The 13,963-nt window shown below is 36.9% G+C and overlaps 3 protein-coding genes across 3 annotated transcripts; 1 reads left to right on the top strand and 2 right to left on the bottom strand.

The window, feature by feature from the left end:
* Positions 1–310: 310 nt before the first annotated feature.
* On the bottom strand, positions 311–7,153 carry LOC134796646 (transmembrane protein 185B). Its single transcript, XM_063768785.1, has 7 exons — positions 6,994–7,153; positions 6,740–6,916; positions 5,824–6,031; positions 5,294–5,423; positions 4,628–4,758; positions 4,218–4,341; positions 311–3,801 (listed from the first exon to the last, which is right to left on the bottom strand). The coding sequence occupies exons 1-7, from the start codon at positions 7,041–7,043 to the stop codon at positions 3,542–3,544; spliced, it is 1,080 nt and encodes a 359-aa protein (XP_063624855.1). The 5' UTR covers positions 7,044–7,153; the 3' UTR covers positions 311–3,541.
* Positions 7,154–7,473: 320 nt separating this feature from the next.
* Positions 7,474–9,315, top strand: LOC134796719 (NEDD8-activating enzyme E1 regulatory subunit). Its single transcript, XM_063768908.1, has one exon. The coding sequence runs from the start codon at positions 7,614–7,616 to the stop codon at positions 9,222–9,224; it is 1,611 nt and encodes a 536-aa protein (XP_063624978.1). The 5' UTR covers positions 7,474–7,613; the 3' UTR covers positions 9,225–9,315.
* Positions 9,316–9,358: 43 nt separating this feature from the next.
* Positions 9,359–11,845, bottom strand: LOC134796760 (N-alpha-acetyltransferase 30). Its single transcript, XM_063768975.1, has 2 exons — positions 10,837–11,845; positions 9,359–9,845 (listed from the first exon to the last, which is right to left on the bottom strand). The coding sequence occupies exons 1-2, from the start codon at positions 11,536–11,538 to the stop codon at positions 9,681–9,683; spliced, it is 867 nt and encodes a 288-aa protein (XP_063625045.1). The 5' UTR covers positions 11,539–11,845; the 3' UTR covers positions 9,359–9,680.
* Between the last annotated feature and the right edge of the window lie 2,118 nt (positions 11,846–13,963).

Below are 13,963 nucleotides of genomic sequence, written 5' to 3'. Positions count from 1 at the left end.
GAACTGCTCATATATACTTGGTCAAGCAGATCTTGTCAGTAGAAAAAGGCGGCAAATTTGAAAAATGTAGGCGCGAAGGGATATCGTCTCATAGAAAATTCGAATTTCGCGCCTGTTTCTACTGACAAGATTCGCTTGACCATCTATATTAACCCATGTACTCGCTGCACTATAACTCTACGAAGATAAGAGAAGTCAAGGTTCACCACACAAAGTAGCTTCCAAATCGAGTTTTACGTAATCTCCTTTACTTCAGACATCCATCCATAAACTTGATTTACGACAACCAATCGCAATAAAAATACTACAATTTCATGTACAATTTTATTTATAACCCTTATGAACATAAAATAGAAGCTGATTGTATGACAGTAACAAAATAATCTTAAAATCTTGAACGAATATAGTTTAGAAGGAAGAAGTATATCACAGAAAAATAATATGTAATTAAACGTACATTATTTTGTAAAAATAATAACTAATATTGTCATTTGAACATCGATATTTAACTTTAACGGCAGGTATATAGTGTAGGTTATAATTATTAAGGTTGGGCTCAAAAGCAGTTGGATATTTAGCACCTTTTTTTATAAATGGATTTTTGACCTACTGCAATTATTTGTATGTGCCCTTGACTAAAATTTGCAAATTTAATACCACTCGTTAATTCTAACTTATTTCAAATAATGAAGCAATTTCTGCATAAACTAGCTGCCAACGACCAATGCTTTAGGTGCCAATAAAAATATAGGTATTGTATGCTTAGAACATTTTGTTCGAAGACTGCTCTCCTAAAACTACTATTAGGCATACCCTTCATCCGATAATTTCCGAAACAAATACCTAATTGTTTCGTCGTAACCCAACCCAAGTTGTTTAAAAGTTTACTAATTCAAAACTAAGTATTTCGCTAATTAATAGAATATAACATTAAGATTTACGATATGTGTAAGTTAAAGACTCACTATCAGTTTCCCCTTTTTAGGGAATAAAATTGGTGCGTTCTGTAATCAATCAACAAAGGTACCGAGAGAAAGGGGTCATGCAGCTAAAGCATAAATCAGACAAGACATTTTTATGGTGTCATTTAAAGCGCGTCGGTGTCACGAATGGCCTCTTGTCACGACATAGGGGTAGAGGCAAGGTTCAAGATTTTATTTTTATTATTAGTGACATCGCAATATTTGATATATCACTGAGAGCCAAAACTTAAGACACCTATGCTTTCTTTGACTGCATTTTGATTATAAAAGTTGATATTTCTCATTAGACAGGTCAAAAATATGTTACGTTTAGTCAGTTGTATTCGTAACCAGTTGGATTAGCGTCAAGGCAATGTTAGAGTATTACTTCTGTATAACTTTTAAAAGGACTACATAATTTAACCTTTTTCCAGGCCGCACCAATCTACAAGGTTTTACCGAAAAATCCAAATATATTCCGATTAATCCAGCTTTGATGATTCATTTCAAGACAAGTGAAATTTCCCGAAAGTGCAATCTAATTTGAATCTTAAATCGGAATGCTAAAGTTGAAATTCTAGTGGCGTGTATGTTTTCGATAAATTGTACTATGCCTGGAAAAGGGTTAAGCTCTCACCAAAATTAATGGATCTGTAGACCTTTGTAGGCATCTTTCTAAATTGATGCAGTTGAAGACTGTTTAGTTGTAATTGTAAAAGGAAGAGCATTTAACTATATAAGAAATATTGAGTTTTAGCACTTTTAGGTGACAGAGAAATAGGTTAACTAACATTGTAAAATAACATTAAGAAGTTAAATATTTTTTATACCGAATTATTACCAGTACCATTGAAAGTATTAATATTTAAACACATATCATGACAAAAGCTGCAGGACATAGTTTCGCATAACAAAGAAAACTATGTTACATTTAAACGTATAAATTAGCAATTCACATTAGGCAGCTAGCTTTAGTTATTTAAAATAAGAACTAGTAATTCTATAACAGAGGTAAAAGTATATAGTCACAACAATATTGAGGCACAGATTAATTAAGTGATTGAAAATTATATGTTTTACCAAACTATGGTGGGCTCATAGACATAAAACCTATATGCACCAATTACTTTATTAATGTTATTGCTAATCGTCTAAGCGCGAATTTTCATTAACCTTTTGAACGCTAGACGGCGAAGGAATATGATGTGCCCCGGACGCCAGGCGGACGCGATTATTTAAGCGAAATTGAACTTTACGGAGTCCCGCGTAAGTCCCTATTGTATTGGCGAAGCTGACGGCTGTGGGCGTCGTTGGCAAGACTTTCCGATAGCCACAGCCGTCTGTGGCAGTCAAAAGGTTAAAAATAACAATACCTATGCTTATTTTCAGTTTATGTCAGTAGTGTATTGTATTAGTAATTAATTATAGCTGTATAAAAGAATATATGTATGTTTGTGTTTGTAACCCCTTACCTAATGGTGAACAGCAGTTAGAACTACCAATATTAGTTTTTATTATACAATATCCTGAAATCGCATCAATTATAAAATATGTTCTAAAACTTATATTAGTGTTTAAGCTGAGATACTGTCATGACGAAACGAATTATACATTGTCCATAGCCCCAATAAATAACTACAACAACATTTCAACTAAACTTATCTGTTAACATTGAATTAGTCACATTCCTACTCCCATCTAAAACTATTTCTACAACAATGTTTTTACCAAGTTATATTTTACAATCAAGTGAATCAAGAGTGCTTCTTTTTTTTAAATGACAAGAGAACGCACATGGTTTCCGGAGTGTTATTATCGTTTATTTTAGATATGTGTGCGCGACGACTACGTAACACACAATTTTCTAGACTACCTCTCTGCTCTAAGATCTCTGGTGCACTCACTCACTCACTGAAGTATTTTAACAGTGTCTGTGAATACAGATGGCTAGTTTTTAGAAAATAATGTGCAGGAAAAAGAGACACATATAGGCCACAAACTTGTAAGCCCATGGGTTGTTATTTACTGTAAGCTTATATGTGAAATATACGATATTAATATAGAAATATCACTTTATATTGATATCTGTGGACTAAACAGCAAAAAAACTAGAGATTGACCCTCAAATCCAGATATTTTAAGATGAAAGGTTTTACAGAAAAAATAACATTTTGTTAAACTGTTTCCTACAACAAAGTTTAAAGTTAAATTAACATCAAACTTAACAATACGTTATAAATCGCTTATCAACACTTAAGATGAAGTGTCTTTCAGTTTTCTTATTAAGATTTTTTATAATTTTTATATAGTCCCTCACAAACAGGACAACATAGATTCTATTTAATTACTTTTTGAATGCCCCGACTAGTTAAAATTGCCTAAACATACATTTTCAGTCAATTCTTAAAAAGATTACGCCAAAAGAATTCGCAATTGATTCGTCTTTGTGCCATTTCTAGAAATGAAAAATATATTTAAAAAGAAGACTTACATTACTTCTCCGCACCATGAAAACTGAACAGCTACACCGAAGCCCAAATCGGGACACAACAAATTACCACTTCACTAACTTTAAAGCGTCAATCAGGCATATCTATACTAGTCACAGGCACTACAGGTTTCATCGCTTCATTCTTCTTTTGATTCTTATGATTTTTATTCTCTTTGACTTTCTTTGTGTCTTCGTCCCGGTAAGGTTCCTGTGTGACCGGGGGCTCGGTGGGGACTATATTGGAGCCCCGGTTGACGTTGTTGTTGTAGGCGATGTTGGCGTATTCTTGCAGGAGCGGGAACACTGATAGAAGGAACTGGCAGAAGTCTTTCCTGATGCCGAACCACCCTGGAAAGAAAAATATACATGTAAAAGATGTATACCAAGAAGGATAGAAAGTACCTATACTTTAGAAACCTCTATACTATATAAAATAAAACTAACATTGTGCTATCGTAATCACAATGGACTCAAAAATTATCAATCATCTTGAAAACTTTGAAAAATGGTTTAAGGCCTTCCAAGCAGATCAGACACTAGGATTTACGATAGTGACTGTCGTATAAATTCCTATCTCAGAGGGTAAACTAAGCCCCATTAGGATGGGCCGGTTTCCCCGAAATGTTCGCATTGACTTATTGGTGTGACCCGGGATTTGAATTCCAACCAATCACCTTCAATTTGGAATTAGCACACTTTGTCGTGTATTCTAATTAAATAGTGAGTCTTATTGCAATGGATTAAGGTAGTTAATGGAGACTTACATTTGTTACCACCCTTCGAGCTGAATGACATGACGATGAGCGTTGCAAAACCCACGAAGAGCGGGCTAGCGACTACCGTGTACGACAACTGCATACCGTCGTCCAATTTGTTAGTCAGCAGCACCTGTGAAACAACATTTTAAAACGTTAGGTATACCCACAGACAACAGACTTCGAAGAAAATAATTTACATATGAAATTTCCATCTGTGCATCTGCCAGGGGCAACAGGGGAATATGAGTCACAGGTGGAGAAAAAAACTGTTCTCATCAGTTCCGCTCGCTCCACGCAAAAAAGAGGCGAAAACCGATTGGATGCAGACATTATTATTTGTCCCTGCTCTACGCGACAAAGGCGGGGACCAATGGAAACACGCCTAAAACAAAAGTGGACATGAATTGTAGACTTGCCAGGAACACCAGGATGGGTATAACAGTGAAGGTGTACGCAAGCGCGGCGTGGAAGCTGCTGCGACGTTGCTGCACGTTGGCCTCCGCCGTGCGCAGCAGCATGCCCGCGAAAATGATGCTGTACAGAACCCCTGCAATACAATATTTAAATATAACAACAGAAGAAAAAGTACACATAAATTAAGCTATGAAATGATTTGTCATTTTTGTATTCTGCCATCATCACCAACACAGTTTATAAACAGGTCAATTTGTCAGATTATACTTGCACTTCAGTGCAAGTAGTTTGTTTCCCTTAACACCCGTCTTCACATGGCGACCCTGCTTATGCTGACTGGCGGTGTGTATCCGCCATGTTACGCTAAGACGGCCTATGTCCAAAATTATAATGACGTATGTGAAACAAACTGTAAAAGTGTAAAGTTGACTTACGTCTTTTTCGTCTAGCACCATACAGTCTGATGTGGTGTGTTTATGCCTTTGGCTTTTCATTGTATTAGTAGCAATACTTTTGGCGTAGCAAGACAATATAATAAATAAAATGTTGATTTTAAAATAGTTTGAAGTGTAAAAAATATTAGCCTTGCTTTTTGAGTGTAATTTCGTAAATTACATTTAATTGCCGTTGTTTGTAGACAAATAAAGTAAAAATAAACGTACACTCACCAACAAGGCTCAGGCACATCAGAATCCAGAGCGGCACAAACACAACTTCCCAGGACCAGTTGATGAACTCATCCAATTTCAGCGCCAGGAAGATAAACTGCAGGATATTCACGGCGCAAAACAACTCCAACTGAAATTTTAAGATAATTTGTGTTAAATATTTTATGAAACTAACAAACAGCAAAATGTAACATAAATTGTGAGGAAAAGAAAAGGGGAAGAGAGAGGCAGTTTAAAAAAAAATACATAATAAAGATAAACTTCAATATTTTGTTAGAAAACTTTTAGTTGAGAAATGGACAAAATGGTTAGCTGAAAACCTTGCCTGCCTAGTTTTGAAATACTTTCTTTTGAAGCAACATAAAAAATGTCACCCTCACTGTAGCAGAAGCACCAAAAACTAAGTTCAGTATATTTTTCCTTTTTCATCTTACTTATTTTTAATTTTACTGTGTAACCATTTTAAACTCTAAAGAATAAAGAAAATAATTATAATAATAAATTTCAATACATACATAAAATATACAAACCTCATAACTCCGATCATGTCGTACAGACCATATACAAATGGCAATGGATACTATGCTTATAAAAATTAAGGGTATGAAGACTAGTATCCACACATGGCGTTTCACCGAGAGCTGATCGCAGACGAGCAGTTCAAACATGAGCAGGATCAGGTGGATGGCAAGACTGATCAGCATAGCTTTGTAGTGAATGTACGCCTCTCCTTCTAACCTAGAATATTTGTTATTGAAATATTTAGCCATGACTGGTAAATGTCAAAAATAGGGTGACTGCTATAGTAATTGGCCACTCCTAACAATAAGACCTTCTTTTCGCTTGTTCCTTTCTGATTTGTTACCATAACTATAGCAGTCACCTTAGTGTTTTTTATAAAATATTGTAATTGCTATTTTCATACACTGATAAGGGAAAAGTGTGGACTGAACAAAGATGTAGTGACAAAAATTGATAAAGGTATGTTGAGGCGGTTTGGACATGTGGAAAGAATGAGTGAAAGAAGGCTAAAGAAGAGAGTGTATAAGGGAAAAGTAGAAGTGGGAGTTGGAAAGGGTAGACATTAGCGGACTTTCTCTCCGGATCATATCGAGAAAATCTTGAAGAAAGGCCAGGTCAAGAGCACCCTAAAACGGAGAGTGTGTATGAGGAATGTTATGAAAGTGAAGGAAGCGAAAGAGGTATGTCAGGATCGTGGAAATCATGGTCTCTGCCTATAGGCGTAATTATATACAATATTCTCTGCCAACAAACTGCCCTGCAGTTTGGCAGAAGAAAAACATTTGTAAGATAGGGTTTATTTCATCAGAATAAATGATTTATTTTATATGTAAGTATGTATGTATTTTCATACATTAAGTGGCACTGAGGCCTTAAGCTTAGCCTAAAAATTATTGTTGTGCCTAAAATAATTGAAATAAATACCTGAAGTGAGGGTACTGCCACCAAACGTAAGTGCCAACTGTTGCACCAAGCACTACGAGGAATTTCCAAACCCATATCGGGGTAAATACGGCCCAATACGACCATGTTATAGCGCCGTCAAGTTTTAAAGCTAACAACGCCGTAAAAACTAGTAAGCAACTGTGCACCACGAATTTGCTGAAACGAAAACATTAAAATAAACAATTAACACTAAGTCACAGTGGATTATCTAAAATGACCAAAATGTTATTTACCTAGGATTAAAATCCTGAAATAGCGTTTGTAAATTCATTTCTGTACACATTCGTCCGGATATAATTCTCTATCATGTCTTCACTGTACGAATTATATGTTTTCATGAAAAATATCGACAGTCGCTGCTCGCTTTGCTCCACTGATCCATTATTCCATTCCACTTTTTTGACTTTCCTCTCACTCTCTCTCGGGATAACCTTCACGCAGTACAGCTACCGCAAACATGGAAAGTCATAGATCGTTGTTTTCCATCTCTGTCGCTCTAAAGTAGTAGCATTGAAGTAACAGTGATAGAGATATAGTAGTAATATCAACTATAATGTTATCGGTAGGCCCCCTTACAACTTCAATCTATTTAAGCCATAGTTTTAAGCGCTGTAATAAAAAGTTCAGAAACTTAATATTAGAGGCTTGATAGTGAACACCTACCTTTATTCATTGTCTATTTTGATTTTGACAGATAATTTTGACAACGATTTGCGAATGCGAAGCGAGCGAATTTGTGACTTGCGAGTTGAGCGAAATTTACTTGGATAACGCTAAAAACCTACAAAGATATTTTTAGTAGAAGTGCATTTTATATTTTCAGTATATAGTCTGTATTGTCTCTGTAGAAAGAATGGCATCTCCATCGCCGAAATCTCCTGAACAAAGCGAGAAGAACAAACAATATGACCGGCAACTTCGATTGTGGGGAGACCACGGACAAGCGGCTCTGGAAAAAGGACATATTTGCCTGATCAATGCTACTGCCCTAGGTACCGAAGTCTTGAAGTCAATAGTCCTTCCCGGCGTGGGCGCCGTTACTATAGTCGACGATTCTACTGTGAGTGAAGAGGACATTGGAAGTAACTTTTTCTTAGAAACCTCAAGCAAAGGTTTAAATAGAGGATCTGAAACATTACGGCTTATCTTAGAATTGAATCCCGCTGTTCAAGGCCATGCAGTCCAGGAATCAACTCATCAATTATTGCAAGCAAACCCAGACTTCTTCAAGTCTTTTACTGTAGTGGTTGCTACTGCTCTGGAAGAGAAAACTATTAAAGAATTATCACAGCATCTATGGGATATTAATGTCCCTTTTATTTTGGCGCGGTCAGTAGGCTTCCTAGGTTCATTTAGGATTCAAACAAGAGAACATGCTATCATTGAGACTCACCCGGACAATGAACAACCTGACCTACGCCTGGACATTCCTTTCCCTGCACTCTCTGAGTACTTGGATAGCATAGATATTGAAGCCCTGGACTTGAAAGACCATGGCCACATTCCATGGATAGTTATTCTCAATAAAGCTGTGATGAAATGGCAAAAAGCACAGAATGACACTAGATGGCCTATGAGTCGCAAAGAAAAGAATGAAGTCAAGGAACTGGTTATGGCGTTTATTAGAAAGGATGAAAATGGAATTCCAATTAGGGAGGAGAACTTTGAAGAGGCTCTTAGAGCCATCAACACTGCTTTGCATCCTACATTTTTACCAGTCAATATTCAAGAACTGTTGTATTGCAGTAATGCTACCAACTTGACAAAAGAGAGTTCCCCTTTTTGGATAATGTGCTCTGCCCTCAGAGCTTTTATTGAGGCTGAAGGAAAAGGCAAGCTTCCTCTGAAAGGTGTCCTACCTGATATGACCACTTCTACTGAACATTATGTCAAACTGCAAAATATATATAGAACACAAGCCGTTTTTGAAGCAGAGGCTGTGTACAGAAAAGTACAACAAATTGTCAATCAATTACACTGTGAAAGCATCAGTGAAGCTGATGTAAAGCTGTTCTGCAGGCATTCACGTAACTTGCACCTGATTGCAGGCTCAAACATTGCCAATGAATATCAGATGAGTGCCTCTGTATCTTCATACATAGCCAGGCATTTAGAAGAGCCCGATGTAATGATGGTGCACTACATTCTACTGAGGGCTGCAGAGATGTTTCGTTTGGAGCACTGCAGAGCTCCAGGAGAGTGGGAGCCTGAAGGTGATATTGCGGGTTTAAAAACATGTGTATCGAAACTGCTTACAGATGTATCATGTTCTCCGTTTCCCAAAGATGATCATGTCCATGAAATGTGTCGCTATGGTGGAGCAGAAATACACAGTGTGTCTGCTTTTATAGGAGGCTGTGTAGCGCAAGAGGCTATTAAGATTATTACAAAGCAGTACAAACCAGTTAATAACACTTTCATTTATGATGGAGCTTCTACTAGCACTGCTACATTTACTTTCTGAAGTGGCCAATAAAGAGATTAAATAACTAAATATGGATTCATTTATCTGTTTGTTATAACCCCAATAATGTTATTTTAGACAGAAAATATTGACTAGGTTTAGTAAAAGGGAACATGAATAAATACCAATGAACCATAATTCTTCAAAGTTGTGTATTTTAGCTTGGACATTTAACCATTCATTTTAAACCTTTATATGCAAGATATAAAAGAAGACAGATAAAACATTTTATTAACAATTTTTACTCATAAATTATAAACTTATCACAAGACGATAAAATTATTGAAACAAACTATACATTTGGCTAAATCCACAGGCAGACTCAATAGCAGATTACATATAATCAGATTATCATTTATAGCAGCAGGGTTTCACTTTATCATAGCTATGCCCGAGGTGCAGCCTCCAGAATTATAAACACAACATTGAGAACATCCCATTGGTTACCTACAATTTTCACCTTAACCATAGCTTCAACCGCAATGCATCCACACCGTTGAGGTAATATCTAAATAAACGCTTGTCACGCACAAACCCCAAATTCTCATATAGCATGAGGGCAGGTTTGTTGGTAATTTCCGTTTCTAATACTACTTCATCTGCGTTATCATTAATCATTGCCTGAAACAAACATGAAATATATTTTAGTTACAAAGGGATTAATTTAGTTTTTACTGTTGTGATGCGTCTTTACTGTCTTTTAAGTTATCACTACACCTTATAAAACAAAGTCCCCTGCCGTGTATGTTGTTGGTATGTTTGTTCATGATTGACTCAAAAACTAGGGTTATTCCCACTAGTTACCACCAAGTTCTTACCAGTGGTAAGTACTGGGAATTTTTTTACCAAAATTTATAAAAAAGAAATTCCCACTCAGTTTGGTGGTAACTACCCCATATACATATTTTCCCTGTACATATTTACTGTTTTTATTAGTATTGAACTGTAACATTTTTTTTCCCAGTAGTTACCAGTGGTAAAAATTGGGAAAAATATTCCCAGTAGTTACCACTGGTAAGAACTTAGTGGTAACTAGTGGGAATAACCCAAAAACTACTGAAGGAATTTTCATGCGGTTTTACTATCAATAGAGTGGTTGTTGAGTAAGGTTTAGGTGTATAATTTGTTAACCTGTGCGAAGCCAGGGCAGGTTGCTAGTGTATTTATAAGAAAGGGACAAAACATAAATTCACTAATGTAGTTTTATGAATAAAGCGGCTAAAGTGAAACTACTGTATCCTGAATATCCTGATTGTAGATGAGTGAGATAATGTATTGAAAGTTCATAATAAGATTTACAGAATCTTATTTTGAATTGATGTATGTAATATAAAATGCAATGTTGTGTAATATGAACTCAGTTAAAATTTCAGGTTCATCTGATATAACCTTGGAATGATAGGACAATTATCATGCAAGAATTGGCTTCTTATTATTGTAAAGAAGTAAATATTTATAACAAAAGGTCAAATTTACAGTAAATGGCATTGATCCAATTGATTTATGTAACAAGACAAGCCAAACATAAATAACAAATTGAACATAACACTTGCAAAATTACAATGGGAATCTAATAACCACAATGGGAATCCAATCAGAATTATTACCATACCTGTATTGCTTTTCGTACCAGTCTCGAACCAATTTTCTTATTCCTGTATTTTTCATCGACGGCTAACATCGCAATGTATCCTCTTTTCACCACATTCCGATGCATGTCTAGCTTACATACAATGGCACCAATACATTTTCCATCGTGTGTGGCTAAGAAACACAGCTTAGGCCAGTTATGTATAAAATATCTATAAGTGTAGATTGAGTAGGGCTCAGATAAATCCTTCTGTATGACTCTCATGATCTCAGGCATTTGTAGTTCGGACTCGTATGATATGATGTCGATCTCTCCTTGCGACGATTGACCTTGCTGGTGGAACGTGTTTTCAAGGTTCCCGACGGTCGCTCCCAAGGCGTTTCTGGCCACGTCCGATACACACGGCTCCCTGCTGTCCCCATTGCTAGCGTCGATTGATTGTATACTATTTACATGTCTCACGTCTTCGACCACACTGGCCTTGTCGACCGACTTATCCTCTTTAGAGTGATCACTTGTACCATTTGTTAGGTTACTATTTATGTTGTTAACATGTAAAGTACTAGCTAACGCCGCACTTAAATTCTCTTCGTTCACTATTCTTACCTCGTCAGTCGTTTTAGAAGGTGAGTTATCTTTGGCGGTTTTATTTTTGTTTTTCGTGCTCGTCGCTTTTAGACTACTCTTGACGTTTTGCACGTTATCGTCAGCGAGTTGATTCATATTGACGTATTCTACGATATTTACACATTCACACGATTTATAGCTTCGAAGAAGTTCGCAAAGGCTGAAGTGATTATACACATATATTTTTCTTGCCAAAATTACAGAAGAGTATCACCGACATCTTGGTATCTATCACTCCAATAATATAGACCAACTGACAGTACCAAGACTGTTTAATATATTTGAATACAATTTTATAGAGAAAAGTATTCAAATTTAAATAAAAAATACGTAAATATTTATTGAAAATATCTGAAATTTATAACAAATCCTGGGTTGAGCCCTTCACACATTGCAAAAGACGGTGTTGTCATTCCTAAAAATTGTATACTTTTTTTAAATATTTTTGTACAAAAACTATTCGAACCACCGGTAAAACCGCCGCTAGTGCCAAATAAATGTCACAGGTCTATGAAATTTTTGGTGTGTTAAGGCGTATCCAGACTAGTACATTTTTCGCCAATCTGATTAAATTGCCCGATCGAATCAGGACGTGCGGACGCAAATGCCAATTTGGCTCGCCGAATTCAACCGCCGATAATGACCGATATTACCGATAAATTGAGGTGCGGAGGCAAGATTAACAATTTGTGACGCCAGTATTTTCGTTTTGGGGCATTTTTTCAATTTAGAGGGCTCTAAATATCACCATAAATCTAAAATTGGTGATTAAATTGGAGATTGATGCCAATTTCATTTCTGATCAGACGCCAATTTCAATTCAGTTTTGTTTGACGTAAAGAAAGAGATAACTAGAAGCGCCACTCGATAAAAAGTAAAGGCTCTACTCCACATCCACAGTCGACAACGGGGCTTCTGAACATTGCATCCTTGGTAGAGTCTGTGCGGAAAGAGAAGAATCATGAGCCCCCTCCAGACTATGCGCGTGAATCGCGGGCGAAGCCTTCGCAGACAGCGAAATCGACTCCACACTCGCGTTCGCGGCTTCGCCCGCCATTCACGCGCATAGTCTGGAGGGGGCTATGCAAGGGCCCAACGTTTTCTGTTTTCTTTCACGGCGCAGCAACTAGTATCATTTCTCTCTCCTCGCTCTTTTAAAAATGCCGTTTGTCAAAAAAGGACAACCATACTGTTGACAAGATGGACTTCAAATCAAGTGTTGCCTTTTTTGATGCGCCCAGGCTGTGTATGTGTGCGTAAAAGCGTATATGTGTGCTCTTTTAGGGATGTGAAAAGTCGATTTTAATCATGTTATATATCGATAAACGCTACACAGCGGAACGAAATAGCTATTAATTGAAGCTTCAATATCTTCCTTAAACATAAACATAATTGAAATGCTAATGAATAATAAATATATTAGAATATAATAAAACAATTCAATTATTGCGGAACACATATTTTAGTAGGTATTTATGTATTTTAATTAAATATCTGAACTTTCCCTTCGTTCCCTGACGGGGCGTGACGATAAAATTGTGATCTGATAACCACAATAAAGAATAAAAGCGTTTTTGTTAATTTTAGGTATCGTTAAACCTTTGAAGTAAAATTAAAATTGCACGAAATGTCGATAGTTTATCGATATGACTTTATCGACATGGCTACAGCAAGGTGGGCCTCATTGTTAATCGTACACTAAACAAAAGTGGCAACAGTGACAACTCGCTGAGACGGGATCTCTATATATTAAATCTATGGGGCTATGGAATAAAATAGCCCTAAATCCCCCATTCACACTCCTACCGTGTAGGCCGCCTCGTTGTGTAGGATTGTGTATGGGGGTTGCGGACTACGAGCCGTCCTACAAACGGCTAAACGGTAACCCAACGAGGCGGACTACGAGGCGGCCTACACGGTAGGAGTGTGAATGGGGAGCACCGCGACCTAGGTGCGCCGCACCCGTAAGTGAGAGCGAGAAAGAGATATCTCTTCTCTTATGCACTTATGGGTGCGGTGCACCGTGAACTTGGTGCGGTGTACCGTGACCTTGGTGCGGTGCGCTAGTGTGTTACGGCTATTAAAATCATTAAAATGATTGACAAGTGACAGATAATTTTGCCGCGGTTTTGATAAAAAGTGACATTGACATTAGATTACGACTTAGAGGAAAAACTAAAGCTGTTGAATAGGAGACTTGTGTACCTATTGTTTTAATAAAATAACTCAATAATAAATAAACTATTGTAAACTAATTCGGTGTTTTAGTGTGTGTTCTTAAGAATCTTAAGTATACGATGACGGTGGTAGTGGTAATTAATTAAGGTAGGTAGCTGTACCTGCTACACCATACACCTCGGTTATATTTTATAGTCTCTCGATAAAATACGAAATACCACAAATACGAAGTGGATACAAAAAAGCCCACGCAGCCCGAGGAAGTGCCGACTGTCTAATTAACTTGAAGAAACCACCTCGTTACATTAAGCGGTAGGGAAAAAATATGAACCCAGACCGTTGA

Source organism: Cydia splendana, chromosome 14 (assembly GCF_910591565.1).
Source record: "Cydia splendana chromosome 14, ilCydSple1.2, whole genome shotgun sequence".
Classification (NCBI taxonomy): Eukaryota; Metazoa; Arthropoda; class Insecta; order Lepidoptera; family Tortricidae; genus Cydia; species Cydia splendana.
This window is presented reverse-complemented; position numbering and strand designations above follow the sequence as displayed.

Excerpts from the sequence above, each read along its gene's own strand:
- LOC134796760 (XM_063768975.1), bottom strand. The coding sequence starts at position 11,538 with ATGAATCAACTCGCTGACGATAACGTGCAAAACGTCAAGAGTAGTCTA. Across the intron at positions 9,846-10,836 it reads TGGTACGAAAAGCAATACAG|GCAATGATTAATGATAACGC; the intron begins GTATGGTAATAA and ends TGTTTGTTTCAG.
- LOC134796646 (XM_063768785.1), bottom strand. The coding sequence starts at position 7,043 with ATGTGTACAGAAATGAATTTACAAACGCTATTTCAGGATTTTAATCCT. Across the intron at positions 4,342-4,627 it reads TACCCATCCTGGTGTTCCTG|GTGCTGCTGACTAACAAATT; the intron begins GCAAGTCTACAA and ends GTTGTTTCACAG. Across the intron at positions 3,802-4,217 it reads CTCGAAGGGTGGTAACAAAT|GGTGGTTCGGCATCAGGAAA; the intron begins GTAAGTCTCCAT and ends TTTTCTTTCCAG.
- LOC134796719 (XM_063768908.1), top strand. The coding sequence starts at position 7,614 with ATGGCATCTCCATCGCCGAAATCTCCTGAACAAAGCGAGAAGAACAAA.